The sequence below is a fragment of the Mirounga angustirostris genome, unplaced genomic scaffold, assembly GCF_029215605.1.
Source record: "Mirounga angustirostris isolate CCGP_5_RB_7025 unplaced genomic scaffold, mMirAng1.0.hap1 SCAF_16, whole genome shotgun sequence".
Taxonomy (NCBI): Eukaryota; Metazoa; Chordata; class Mammalia; order Carnivora; family Phocidae; genus Mirounga; species Mirounga angustirostris.
The window spans coordinates 52089127-52104007 of NW_026991724.1; the positions used below are offsets into that span (position 1 = coordinate 52089127).

General features: G+C 45.4%; 1 protein-coding gene across 1 annotated transcript; it reads left to right on the forward strand.

The window, feature by feature from the left end:
• Positions 1-2344: 2344 nt before the first annotated feature.
• On the forward strand, positions 2345-3072 carry LOC123841915 (large ribosomal subunit protein eL42-like). Its single transcript, XM_045871373.3, has one exon. The coding sequence runs from the start codon at positions 2345-2347 to the stop codon at positions 2720-2722; it is 378 nt and encodes a 125-aa protein (XP_045727329.2). The 3' UTR covers positions 2723-3072.
• Positions 3073-14881: the final 11809 nt, after the last annotated feature.

A 14881-nucleotide genomic window follows, 5' to 3' on the forward strand; every position in this document is an offset into this window, starting at 1 on the left:
TGGTTTGGCTCCAGTACATGGGGGTGGGGCCTGAGACTCTGCATTTCTCAGTTCCCAAGTGATGCTCACGCTGCTGGGCTGGGTACTACCATTTGAGAACCGCTGTTCTAAATCATGGGTCTCAAACATTGCCACCCATTAGGGCCACCTGGGGGTTTTAATATTCTCATAGTCCCGGCCAATTAAGCAGTGTCTCTGGGGGAAGGACCCGGGCACCGGGAGTCTAATGTGCAAAGCCTGAGATCTGTTCTCAGTCAAATCTCTGCTGAGGAGGGCGCCTGGGTGGCTCAGACGGTTAAGCATCTTCCTTCCGCTCAGGTCATGATCCCAGGGTCCTGGGATGGAGCCTGGAGTCAGGCTCCCTGCTCAGCAGGGAATCTGCTTCTCCCTCTTCTGCCTCTCTCCCCGGCTCATGCTCTCTCTCCAGCTCATGCTCTCTCTCTCTCCCTTTCTCTCAAAAAAAAAAAAAAAAAAAAAAAAAATCCAAATCTCTGTTGAGGAGTAGTTGGACTCAGGGAGTTGAATATTGCTGTCATTATTAAGACCATACCAGATTTTACGTTACTAAAAGAAAATTCAATTTTAGTATATGTGCTGCCGAAGCGAGCACTAAAAGAAAATTCAGAATTGCTGTATCTGATTGTCCCTTTTGCTAAAATCCATCTAAAAAAAATCAAGTGCCACAAAAATACAGGTTTTTTTTTTTTTTTAAGATTTTATTTATTTATTTGACAGAGAGAGACACAGCGAGAGAGGAGATACAAGCAGGGGGAGAGGGAGAGGGAGAAGCAGGCTTCCCGCCGAGCAGGGAGCCCGATGCGGGGCTCGATCCCAGGACCCCGGGATCATGACCCGAGCCAAAGGCAGACGCTTAACGACTGAGCCACCCAGGCGCCCCAATACAGGTTTTTAAAGGTAGTTGTTTTTTATAGTAAGCGAACATAGTATCCACTAGTGACTTTGCTTGTAAAAAAAAAACAAAACCAAAACACCATTTTTTTTTACTCTTTACTTGAAGTTTCTCTAAATAAGTGCCTAACAGGAAATACCTCTAAACTAGTGTACCTTTAATATTGTTGTTACAGCAAACAACGTGCCTAGAGACACAGGTCAGATCAAAGATGGGGTTCATTCAGGGCCACCCTGGGGGGACAGAAACGGGGTGTGCACATACCTGTTGTGACGTCCTGAGGCCACCAGGGGACACCCATACACCGCTTTTCTGAGCCTGGACCTTGGGCTGGATGGGACAGATGCTCCCAGTCCTTGGTGTATACCTGTCAGAAACGGGATGCACCAAGACACGTATAGAAAGATATAGTCCATAAGATATAGTCCTTAAGGTGCATTAAGGATTGTAAACCCAAGCTAGCAACTTCCCAAATGCCCATCAGGAATAAAATGGATAAAATAAGTTTTGGTGTATTCGCCCAATGAAATACTGTTATGTGAGCTCGAATCTCAGGAGTGTGATGAGTCAAGGGAGCCAGACACAGAATATGACACTGAACTTACGGTGAGCAGGAAACTTGGTAAGAGGCTGCTTGCTTTCCGTTTTGCATTTCTGCTGGTGCTATGGCTTGAGGTTTGTGCCCCTTTCAAATTCTTATCTAGAAAACCTAATGCCCACAGTGATGGTATTGGGAGGTGGGGGGCCTTTGGGAGGTGATTAGGTCAGGGGGGTGGATGGATTGATTAGGAGTGGGCTCTTATAAGAGAGGCCCCAGAGAGCTAGCTCCCCTTCTTCTGCCCTGTTCAGAGACAAGCAGAAGTCTTGCCCCTCCCCCTCCCCCAAAAGAGGGCCCTCACCGGATCATGCTGGTGCCTTGATCTCAGACCTCCAGCCTCCTGCACTGTGAGAAATAAACTTCTGTTGTTCTGTTGTTTATAAGCCACCCTGTCTTGGGTGTTTTGTTATAGCACTCACCCAGTGTGTCAGTGTGGTTTTATTTACTTTTATTATTTTTAAAAATATTTTGTCAGAAAGAGAGAGAGAGCACAAGCAGGGGGAGCAGCAGAGGGAGAAGGAGAAGCAGGCTCCGTGCTGAGCAAGCAGCCCAATGCGGGACTCAATCTCAGGACCCCGGGATCATGACCTGAGCCCAAGGCAGACGCTTAAACAGCTGAGCCACCCAGGCGCCCCAGAAATGATCTGTTTCTTAGTCTGGTTGTCAGTTACATGGACTGTTGAGTTTGTGAAAATTCACTTGTCTCTACATACATCACCTATGTCTTTATAAAATATACATATTAATGGCTAAATGAAGTGTGGTATATCCATAGAATGGACTATTACTTGGCCATAAAAAAGAAATGAGGTATCGCTACATGTGCTACAAAGTGGATGAACCTCAAAAACATCATTCTAGCTTTCTGTGCCGATAGCCCTCTCGCAAACATGGTGAACGTTCCTAAACCCACCGGACTTTTCTGCAAGAAGTGTGACAAGCACCTACCCCACAAAGTGACACAATACAAGAAAGGCAAAGATTCTCTTTATGCTAGGGAAAGTGGCGTTATGACGTTATGGAAGCAGAGTGGCTATGGTGGGCAGACTAAGCCAATTTTCTGGAAAAAGGCTAAATCTACAAAGAAGATTGTGCTGAGGCTTGAATGTGTTGAGCCCAATTGCAGATTTAAGAGAATGCTGGCTATTAAGAGATGCAAGCATTTTGAACTGGGAGGAGCTAAGAAGAGAAAGGGCCAAGTAATCCAGTTCTAAGCTTCATATTTTGTTATATTATGAAGACAATAAAATCTTGAGGTTATGTTCACTTCAAAAAAAAAAAATTACTCTAAGTGAAGGAAGCCAGACACAAAAGGTCACGTATTGTATGATTCCACTTATATGAAACATCCGGAATGGGCCAATCCATAGCCACAGACAGAAGATGAGTGATGGCCAGGGGCTGGAGGAGGGGTGAGGGGGGACTGTCTGCTTAACGGGTATGGGGTTTTCTTCCTGAATTGTTCACATTACAATGGGTAATTCTATGTCATAAATTTTACCTCAAAAAAATTAAAAGTGCGATATGAGGAATTCTTAATCGCAGGAAACAAACTGAGTGTTGTTGGAGTGGGGGGTGGGGTGGGAGGGATGGGGGGACTGGGTGATAGACACTGGGGAGGGTGTGTGCTCTGGTAAGCGCTGTGAATTGTGCAAGACTGTTGAATCTCAGATCTGTACCTCTGAAACAAATAATGCAATATATGTTAAGAAAAAGAAAAAAGAAGAAGAAGAAGAAGGTAGCGGGAGGGGAAGAATGAAGCAGGGGAAATCGGAGGGGTAGACGAACCATGAGAGATGATGGACTCTGAAAAACAAACAGGGTTTTAGAGGGGAGGGGGGTGGGAGGAAGGGTTAGCCTGGTGGTGGGTATTGAGGAGGGCACATTCTGCATGGAGCACTGGGTGTTGTGCACAAACAATGAATCATGGAACACTTCATCTAAAACTAATGTTGTAATGTATGGGGATTAACATAAGAATAAAAAAAAATAAAAAAAATAAAAAAATTAAAAGTGTGTATTATACTTTCATTTAAAAATTGCATGAGGGGAAGCTTGAGTCTCTGAGAACTTACTTAACTCACCAAAGTTTATACAGTTAGCAATTCACCAGGATCTTGATTTGAATGCAAGCTCTTCCCCACAAATGTCCTACTGGTTCCCCACCCCACCACGGTCAGCCTTGCAATGATTACCATTAAGCATTGGCTGTGCCTTTTTTCAACGAAAGGAGTCATCCACAGGGAAGAGACGCCAAATCTTTATTGTCACAATAATCAGGGAAACGATATATTCTGAGAGGCGGCTGATGAATCCTATAACTTCTATCTCTTCAAGGACACTGAGACTTATTTAAAGACTGTGGAAGAAAAACAGAGGTTAGGATAGTATCACAGTCTGTCACCCTCCAAGACAGGATGATCAGTTTCTTCTCCAACTGGAGATCTGGTCTACCCCTCAGAACTAACTAGCATGAGTAAGTAGAGCAGGAGAACGACAGGTGCATTGATCAGTGGCCATAGGAAGGTTTAAGGCTTTCTCTTTCACTCTCAAATTCAATACGCCACTATTGATCATTTTAATTTCTTGATTATTTAACACAAGTTACATAGTCTCTTATTTGAACAAATGTAATACATTGGTAATTTTCAGTGTTAAGAAAGTTAAAAATAGGCAGGCCAATAAAGCTGACGGAGGATAATTTGGAATAACCTAAAATGTAACACCCACACTTGAGATGTACATACCCTTTGACCCAGTGATTCCACTCAGCTATTCTAATAAATTTTAAAAAGCCAACCCTCACACACTCACTTAAAAATCAATGTAGAAAGTACCCGTTAAAGACAAGCAGGTTATACTTTCATAGAATAGTATATCTGTATTTTGAATTTGGTGAAAGCATGAAGAAAAGTGAGGTAGGTTTATGAATTCAGGTGGAAAAATCACCATAATGTGTATATTTAAATGAAGATCAAGTCACAGAACAAAAGGGATAGTATTATTCATTCATGTTTTAAAGGACCTTAAAATTGTTATCCTTGTGTAAATGCATGGAATAAACCTGAAAGAACACATCCTGAGCAGCTGGTTGGATTTCTCGCCGTGGAAGAGAGTAGGAAGCAAAGAGGCAATGTGAGCGGGACAGGGAGGGGTGATGTTTTACTCCCCATATTCACATAGTGCCTCAATGTTTAAGTGAGCATCTGTTCATGAATCACTTGTGTAAATCAAAATTAGTGTTTAAAAAATAAAAGTCAGGGGTGCCTGGGTGACTCAGTCAGTTAAGCGTCTGCCTTCAGCTCAGGTCATGATCTCGATGGGCATATTCTTGATGTCTGTTTCCACATCCATAAAAAGGCAATTTTGGTGGGGAGAGACGTAATGAGTGGAAAGCTCATAACTGAGCCTATCATTTAATGGGACGGTTAGTAAGTGCTCTCTGCACAGAACCTCATAAAGATGATGGGATTTAACACTGAGTTTGGGTATAACCTATCCCTTTGAGCCCCTTGTTTCCTCATTTCTCTGTGGGCATAATGACACCTATAATCATTCCCTGAGGTCATCGTGAAGGTTGACTGAGACACCATTGTACACGCAATAAAGTCCTCACTGTAATTCAAGAGCACAGAGATGAGTGAGCTCTCCGTGGTCTGTTGACCAGGCTCTTCTTCCCGCATCTTCTTTTCAGTGGAAACTGACCTCGTTTCTTCATCCTCATGGGGTCAAGGACAGATCATTCAATCCAGGGGCCAGCAAGCTAGAGCTCAGAGGCCAAATCCAACCTGCCATCTGTTTTTATGACCCTTGAGATATTGGTTTTCTTAAGTGCCTAACTGAAAATGAAAGTCAAAAGGTGATTGATACTTTGTGACACCTGAAAATTATATGACATTCAAACTTCGGGGTCTATAAGTTAAGTTTTATTGGAACACAGCCATGTTCATTTGTTTTTTATTGCCTGTGGCAACTTTTGTACTACTGGGCAGAGTTGAGTATGTGAGAGACCGTAAGACCTATGTGCCTAAAATACTTACGAATGGGCCCTTTACAGGAAACATTTGCTGACCCCCAATCTAATCCATCACTGGATAATGTAGACCCCAAGCTTCCCTTTCCATTAACCTAGAAGGTTCCCCACTTTAAGAGACCCCCGCCACACACACACACACACACACACACACACACACCCTTCTTCCCCAGCCAACTTACTCATGAGGAGAGCATTGCTTCCATTTTCCATCTTGGTTATAATTTTTTGTCAGTGAGCACCAACTCCGATTCAAAACATAGCCCTCCTTGGTGCATTTGTGAAAGAGTTTTCTTCTGTAGAAGAAGGGGAAGGTACACTTGGGGGGATCTGCAGAGAAAGGAAGGAGCAGAAGGGGAAATATGAACATGGCAAGTTTTAGGATCAACCATCACTAAACTCACAACACATGCTTTGTCCACCACACCCAACTCTTTTCAAAGTGGTCAACACATGGAGAATAGTCAGGATTCGGACTCAGGTATATCCAACACCAAAGTCACTTGGTCGGCTACTATCAGTTGCTTCTTGGATCCTTGGCATCCAAGACAGCCCATCATAGCGATGCTCACCTTGCCCAGTACAGTACCGCCATCTGCCTTGGAATTTCTTGTCGAGTGAACACCAATCATAATCGCTGCGGATGGAGATGCAGTTGTAGTAGATGGTGTCACCATACAGAAATGGAAAGACACAGGTACTGTTAACAAACTCTGGAAAAGAGGAAACATGCCAGGTGTGGGGCAAGCTTGCAAGGGAATTGACTTTCTAACATCTGTCCCAATTATCCGCACCATGCTTGCCCACCACACTCCCCGCTGTGTGGCACAAAATACACGTGACCAGAGGGCCCACACCTCACCTCGTAAGCCAAAATCCTTGAATCTTTCTCATAGTCTCATTTCTCCCTCTCTCCTAGAAGAGTAATCTGTTAGCTTGCCAGAGTGGCTCCTGAGTATCTCTCAAAGCTATCCACCTATCTCTGCACTTTCATCACTACCTAGCATTGCACCTTGCCTTGACTATGACAGTAACTTATTTCTGGATGCCTCCAACCTATTTGTCCCAACCATTCTCCACACTGCAGGGAAAATGTTCATTCTCAAAGACCAGCCTGCCCCTGCCCCCAAGCTATGAATACCCCACTGCTCTTAGGATCAAAAGTAGCATTGAAATGGCTTATGATATTCTGCTTGATCTTAGACTTCAAGCCTCACCTTGGACCACCCTTCCTGTGTTTTCTCTGCTCACACTTTGTTAGGTGTCCTGAGTGTGCCCCCATCTTTCTTGCCTTGGGGATTTTGACATGATTTTCTCTGCTTGGTAGGAACACCACACACCCTTTGCCTATTTACCCTCTTAGGTTCAGCCTAGATGTGAATCTCTATGGAACTTTCTGGAACATCCAAACTACACTAGATCCACTTGTATTGCACTTTCATACAGGTTCCCATTCCTTATAATTATTTAATGCATAATGACTCGTTCAAGGTCTTTCTCATTTGTCAGAAGTGACCCCATGTATCTTGTTCAAAGCTAGACCCATGATATCAACTGATAGGGACTGGCACACAATAGAGACTTAATGAATAAATATTGGTTGGCCCTTCATAAGCCTGAAGTAATTTTGACATGAGATTAGTGTATTGTTATCATTTAACAATTATTATTTATTGATATATGTTATTTACATTTATTATTTAATAATATGCTATTTATTAACAATTATGTTTCCACCTTTATTATGTTATTATTTAACCATGTTATTTGTCATTTTGATATTTATTATTTAATATTTTAAATTATTTAACAATGTGTATAGCATTAGTTATTGTTATGTTTTATTATTAATTAGTTATTATTATGTATTTATATAATATAGCTTACTCTGTGCCAGACATATTACACAGTTTACAAGCACTGATGCATTTAAAGATTTTATTTATTTATTTATTTGAGAGAGAGAGAGAGAGAAACAGCATGAGAGGGGAGAGGGTCAGAGGGAGAAGCAGGCTCCCCGCTGAGCAGGGAGCCCGATGCGGGACTTGATCCCGGGACTCCAGGATCATGACCCGAGCCGAAGGCAGTCGCTTAACCAACCGAGCCACCCAGGCACCCAAGCACTAATGCATTTAATGATATCCTCACATCAGTCCAGTGAACTGTTGTGAGGCTCCTGCTGAGGTCAGCTTTGGTCCTCAGCATGCGATCCCTACACATAGAGACCCTGCTGTCTGCCGACTACCCTGAAAAGAGCTTCCTTCTGACTCCAAAGCCAAGAGGGCTGAAGGGCCACATTTTCCAGTACATACTCCAGGCTACGTTGGTTCAACCCCTAAACAAGTGATTGGCAATTGAAGCAGTTAAGAAACCAACCAACATTTTGGGATTCAAGTTTCCCTTTCACTGGCTTGACTACCGGACAAAGTGTTCCCACATCTCCATTTCTCTCTCGAAACTCCTGATTTCATGAGTGCGTAGGTTAAAACCAGCCATCCACATGTGGAAATGGTCCACTTCTTCCAAGAACTGAGACACTGAGGCAACGTTATCTATGGTGAGCACATAAGAGTTCCATGATTAACTTTCTAACTTAAAAAGCAGGTACAAAAGAGCACGTGTAGGATTCCATTTATATGAAATGTCCAGAAAAGACCAATCTATAGAGATGGAAAGGAGACTCATGGTGCTTGTGCCTGAGGATGGGGATGGGGGGTGATGGCAAATGGATACAAGGGATCTTCTTGGGGTGACGAACATGTTCTAGAACTGGATTGTGGTGATGTTTATACTCTTCTGTAAATTCACTAAAAATCATTGAATGGTACACTTAAAATGGCTGAGTTTTATCAATATGTGAGTTGGCTGTCATGACTAGGGAGGGCCTTTAGTGCCAGAAGAATAGCAAAAGAAAGAGCAAAGTGGCAGAAAGTGCAAAGAACATGATATTGTTTCACGGGTGTGGTTAACATTTGAGATGCTAACAAATAGAGAGATGTCTCCTTACCTAGGACCGGAGGGTGTAAATGGGTAATCAATTCTGAAAGAGAAAAAAAAATGGGTAAAATTTAGACCACCTCCTAAAACACTCCATTCCTAGACTAACTATAAAAGATTTTATTTTTTATATTATTATTATTTATTTGAGAGAGAGTAAGAGAGTGGGGAGGGTCAGAGGGAGATGCAGACTCCCTGCTGGGCAGGGAGCCTAATGTAGGACTCAATCCTGGGACTCCAGGATCATGACCTGAGCCAAAGGCAGTCACTTAACCCACTGGGCCACCCAGGTGCCTGACTAATGACTATTAAACTACCTTGAAGTACATGTAGCCAACTGCCTTCGTGTTGCAGAAAAACCCATGCCATCACATTCTGGATGACTTGTGGTCACTTCCCATGGGGGCGGGCTGTCTCATATCTACCCAAGAAAGCCCATTAACTTAACTCAGGTGTTAAAGACTCAAGGTCTTTCTCGGAGTAAGTTCGAGTAAATCTAGTGTCACCCAACTTCTACCCACTGGTTGAAATTCCACGAGTCTGAAGGTTGGAGGGAAGGTTCTAGCTTTTGCCCACGTCAACGTTTCAGGAAAACAACCTGTTTGTTCAGTGTAGCCTCAGTGGTGATTTTGTTTGGTTGTGTTTCGCCTCTTGGAAAATTTTGCTCTTGTATCATCCCTGAGCCCGTTCTAGGGAGTAAGGTTAGTCCATAAAAGCCAGGTTAGGCCTTGCTAAAGACTAGAAGGGAAATATGAAGGCTCGTTACCCAATAACACTGACTAATGTCTAATGTGCTGTTTGCAGTGTTCCAGCTACTCTCCTCAGTTGACCTTCAAAACCCTAGGAGAGGTTCTAATTTAGAGCTCTCTCTTTCTCCCCATTCCCCCAAAAGTTTACAGTTGAGAAAACAGGAACAGAGAGAGTCATGTGACCACCAACTGGTGGGAACCAGGTCCAAAGTCAAGAAGTCCGGCTTCAGAGGCAGTGTTCTGAACATGATATTGGTACTATCTTGGAATTGTCACTTACCTGCGCAAGGGACTTAATCCATGAGCCTCACTTTGTCTCTGATACAACAATGCTAATTTGTAGGTTCAAATGAGACTCTAACTCAGGAGCTCCTGTGTGGTGCGTCTGGCGTCCATGTTAGGGGATTGCAGCCCTGCTCTTCAGAAAGAAGCTAACAACATGTCAACGATTTTGAAGGCATGGTTAAATAAATGGTCATTGGGGTGGTTTTCTAGGTGCCCGCCTTTGTATTTAGCACCTTATGCCAATTATCTCATTGACACTGATGCTTGCCCCTGTAAGATTGGGGTTATTATATATTTATCGGTTACGTATTAATAGTGACCTCTATCTTGTAGATACACAAATGGAGGTGTACAGAGGGAAATCACTTTCAAAGCCACAAAACTGAACAGTTCAGGTACTCACGCTCCAGAAACTGAGCCTCTAAAATGATCCTGCCTCTGGGGGGTGCTCTTTCTGTCCCTGAAACCCTTCTAGGAGATGCCACAAAGCTGAGCCCCCTCTGTGTCTTGGTGGTGAGTTAGGATACTTTTAGCATAAAACCACGGGTGCTGGGCGCCTGGGTGGCTCAGTTGGTTAAGCGACTGCCTTCGGCTCAGGTCATGATCCTGGAGTCCCGGGATCGAGTCCCGCATCGGGCTCCCTGCTCGGCAGGGAGTCTGCTTCTCCCTCTCCCACTCCCCCCTCTTGTGCTCTTTCTCTCTCTCACTCTCTCTCTCAAATAAATAAATAAAATCTTAAAAAAAAACCCACGGGTGCTGACATTTCATTACAAACTCCAGCTGCCACTGGGTGAGTTTTCTGCCTTGTCTGTCACAGTGCTCTTGGCTTTGCCAACACAACGCCTAATGTTCACCCACCTCTCATCTCTGCTGTCTGTAATCCCCACAGCCTTCTCATTTTACAGGTGAAAGAGCAGAGAGAGACTTTCACCCAAACATTGTCCACAGTCAAAAAGGGGTGCAGCCCGGGCTCATGTCCACCTTGGTCTGGTTCCGGGGAACGGGCTATTTCTTTCAGACCCCGGTGCCCCCAGAAATGGTCCTTGGCCATTCCCATCTATTGATATGGCGGAACACGACCAAATCCTTACAGATCTTCTGTCCCCGTGCTTTAGGTCATTATCACATCACGCCTCCAGCCAAATATGTCTATTTTTACCATTTGATAAATGGTTTTGACCCCTCCCACCTGGTCCTCCTGGTCCTCCTCCAGCTAATGATGCTGGAGAAACACCACCATGGATACTGACTGAGGACCTACAGTGCACTCACTGGGTTTTGAGAAAGGGAAAAACAAAGCTGCCCGACATCCAAAAGCTTGGCCCCTACTGCTCCCTGTGCCACAGATTACCAACCACACCCGTCCCTGGGCTGAAATGGGAGGCGGCTGCTTCTTGACCGACTACCTTCCTCCTCCTCCTGGTCTGCCTTCCCCTCAGAGAGGGTTTGTGGGCACCCAGGCACAGAATCACCCCTGCTCCCTGGGAGCACTCAAAGGAATCAACTCCGGCTTCTTTGACCCAGGCCCCCAAACCTCCCACCTGGAGCCCAAACCCTGGAGCCGGTTCCAGCACCCTCGATGTGGACTGCCCTTGGTACCCGGCTCGCGCGCGGTCTCCCTGGCTCCGGAGAGCGGGAAACTTACGCGTACCCCTCCTGTGTGCATGCAGGGCAGGACTGTTCCAGGGCTTTTGCCTACCGTTTCTGCTTTAATCCTTACCCCAGCGACGTGAGATAAAGATCACTTCCTGTCTACTGAATTTGTTTTCTGGGGAGGCAATTTATACGGTTCAAACGGCAACCAAGTTACAAAAGGGAAATCGTGAAAGAGAACTTTCCAAAATAGCACATAATAAATGTCCTCTTTCTCTTCTTTCTGTTTTTTTTTTTTAATTGTGGTATGAACATGTGCATTAGACCTACCTTCTTAACACATGTTTAAGTCCACATTACAGTCCTGCCGACTGCAGGCAGACCGTCCTCATCCTGTACCCACTAAACAGCAAGGCTCCCTTCTCCCCAGCCTTCGTGTTCCCCCCTCTGCCCTGTGTTTCTGGGAATCTGACAATTTCAGACACTTGATATAAGCGGAGCCTCCACACCCTCTATTTTGCACCAGCTGTTAATGCTGTATGTCAAAGACCCCAGAGACAATTGGGGGAATCTGTTTCCTGCCCTGCTCACCCACAACCGCTGCATCCCCGGGTCTCGCCTTCCTGCCGTGACCCCCGCTCCCCTCCTTCACCCACCTGCTTTCAGCCCACTCACACAGACAGCCAGGGACAGCCAGCTCACTAGACTTCTCATCACCTCCAGTTACCTGCAGACGGCCTGCCCCCGGAGCAGACGTTGCCTCTGATTTATACGCTCTGCTTCTGCCCCTCCCAAGAGAGCTGCTCTCTCACTGCACGGGGCACCAGGACTGACTCCACGGCAGGTTCTCCGTGCCCTAACTCGCGGGGTGCATAGAAGAATCAGGAACATCCACCTGGGAATGCACTATAGCAGCATGCTGAGAGTGGGCTCCCTGCACTAGCTTCAACCCCCTCACCTGCACATGAGTCAGAAATGCAAATCCTTCGTTCCCGCACCAGACCTGCTGGAACTCTGGGGACAGGATCTGCGTAGCAACCAGCCTTCCAGGTGCCCCGATGCTCGCTGAAGTTTGGGAACCCCTGCTCTGTAGCTTGCTTGATCCTTCCATATCCACTTTGTGCCATTTACTCCCTTAATTACTGGGGTTTTAAAAAGATTTTATTTATTTATTTATTTATTTTAGAGAGAGAGAGAGTGCACACACGAGTGGGGGGAGGAGCAGCGGGAGAGAGAGAATCTCAAGCAGACGCTGCGCTGAGCGCGGAGCCCCATGCAGGGATGGATCTCAGGACCCTGAGATCCTGACCTGAGCCGAAATCAAGAGTCAGAGGCATAACGGCTGAGCCACCCAGGTGCCCCACGTAAAGGACAGATCTTAACCCCAGTTCCGATGTGTGGGCGTGGCCACTGGTGGCCACATCTCGATGGTGGAACTGGCCACCATCTCTGGAGGGATCTGGGGAGAGCGGAAGAGGCCCGCGCACTTTGTAAGAGAGACGAGGGATGGAAAAGTGAGTACCTGTAAAGGGGAGGATGTGCTGGTGGACCCCCGGGGCAATCCAAGATGAGGAACGGACATCACCACAGCTGGCCGTGGGGAAGGGAGGGGACCAACCTCACCCTTCAGCGTTGGTCTGAGCTAAGATCTTCCCAGAGTTACCTCACTTACCGCCCATTTGCAAACACTGGGGGACTGACTACTGGTTAGAAACACATCTGCCTTTTCCAAATAGAGATGAGAAAATGGAACTGGAAAAACGTTGATAAAAGCACAGAGCCTGGAGAAGCTGCATTTCTCTCACCTGCCATGTAGGCTTTTGCTTCTTGCGTTCTGCTATTTTGCTAAAATGAATGGATCTTAACACAGCCTCTGGCCTCTCTGCAGATAGGGAGGTCACCCGTTAGTCCCACATAAGCAACAGGGCCGGCACGAGGCCGGGAGGGTCTCACACAGCTTCATGTGGTGGGAATCGTGTCCCTGGCTTGACAGCTGGGGAAGCTGAGGCAGAAGTGGCAGAGCACAGGTTCACTCCAGGCAGCCAACTGAGTGACCCTGGAAAGTTCCTTTTGCTTTCTGAGCCTGTATTCCAAATCTCTGAAATGTTGGGGCTACATACATTCCATTGGAGAGCCCAGCGAATATTCTTTCTCTTCCTTCCTTTTTTTTTTTTTTTGAGTTAATCGTTTTCCATCACATCATTGTTCCCAGTCCATAACCACAATTATTTAGAATGCTACAAACAAAATCAGTGAGAATGTGAGACCAGTTCTCCATACCTCTTATTTAAATCAGCTAATGTTTGTGGCAGATATTGGAGTTTTTGTTGTCAGGGAAGAGACCATCTTTGGCTTTGATTTATTTCTCCCTTTTGGGGGGTAAATTTTATTTATTTATTTATTTATTTATTTATTTATTTATTTATTAAGATTTTATTTATTTGCGAGAGAGAGAATGAGAGACAGAGAGCATGAGAGGGAGGAGGGTCAGAGGGAGAAGCAGACTCCCCGCTGAGCAGGGAGCCCGATGTGGGACTCGATCCTGGGACTCCAGGATCATGACCTGAGCCGAAGGCAGTCGCTTAACCAACTGAGCCACCCAGGAGCCCATAAATTTTATTTATTTTTAAAGTGTTTATTTTCTTTTCTTTTTAAAAAAGATTTATTTATGAGAGAGAGAGAAAGGGTAGAGGGGGAGAGAGAGAGAATCCTGAAGCAGACTCCCCACTGAGTGTGGAGTCCGACTCGGGGCTCAATCCCAGGACCCCAAGATCACAACCTGAGCAGAAATCAAGAGTCAGCCGCTCAACCTACTGATTCACCCAGATGCCTATGGGTAAATTTAGAAAAATGCTCTTGCTTTTAATGATCACTTCTCCCAAAGATCATGGAAAGTTATATTCCTGAATATTCATGAGGTCACAGAGGCAGTGATAAATACGTGCAGTGTTGGGGAGGCACCTTCTGGAGATTCACCTGGACCCACACCCTAAAGGCATGTCCAGGACACTCTGAGCGGGACCCAGAACACCCTACCCTCTGGAAGGTCCACCATGAACATCAGAGGGGACCCATTATTCCTTTCTTACTCAACTGAATCGTCATTACCCAAGGCAGTCAACCAACAGTGATAAAATATTTTTTAGAACCAGAGTTGGTATCTAGCCAACAGTGCTTGTAAGGTTGAGATGAGGAAAAGAAAAGGAAAGAAAAAACCCCCCAAAACTTAAGGTCCTAAACCTACCAAGGGGCAGAGCTGGACTTAGATTCTAGAGCTTTTATGTGAATCACAGGGAAACCCAGAGATAAATCACTAATGATTCTAGCACAGAGGGGATTACGTGGGGCTCTTTTATCTTCTGCAAAAATGGCCCTGGGTTTGGACTCAGGTTTCCTTGCAACGGCTGTTCTAGACCCAGTGGAAATATATACAGGCATTAACGGCCCACAGACTAACTTTCAAATCCTGGGTCTCCCACTTACTAGTTGGGGACATGAGCTACAATGTTTCAGAGCCCCACAGCACGCGAGGAGTAGCAGGCATTCACCCTTCACCAGACGTTGTTTTTGAGAGCTGAGTAATCGTAGATAAGAGGCAGTACGTCTTCCTGAAACCCTGTGTATGAATTTGCAAGAACTGCTGTGACAAAATACCCCAGACTGGGTGGTTTGGACAACAGAAAAGTCTTTTCTCAGAGTTCTGGATGCCAGAAGTC

Excerpts from the sequence above, each read along its gene's own strand:
- LOC123841915 (XM_045871373.3), top strand. The coding sequence starts at position 2,345 with ATGAACCTCAAAAACATCATTCTAGCTTTCTGTGCCGATAGCCCTCTC.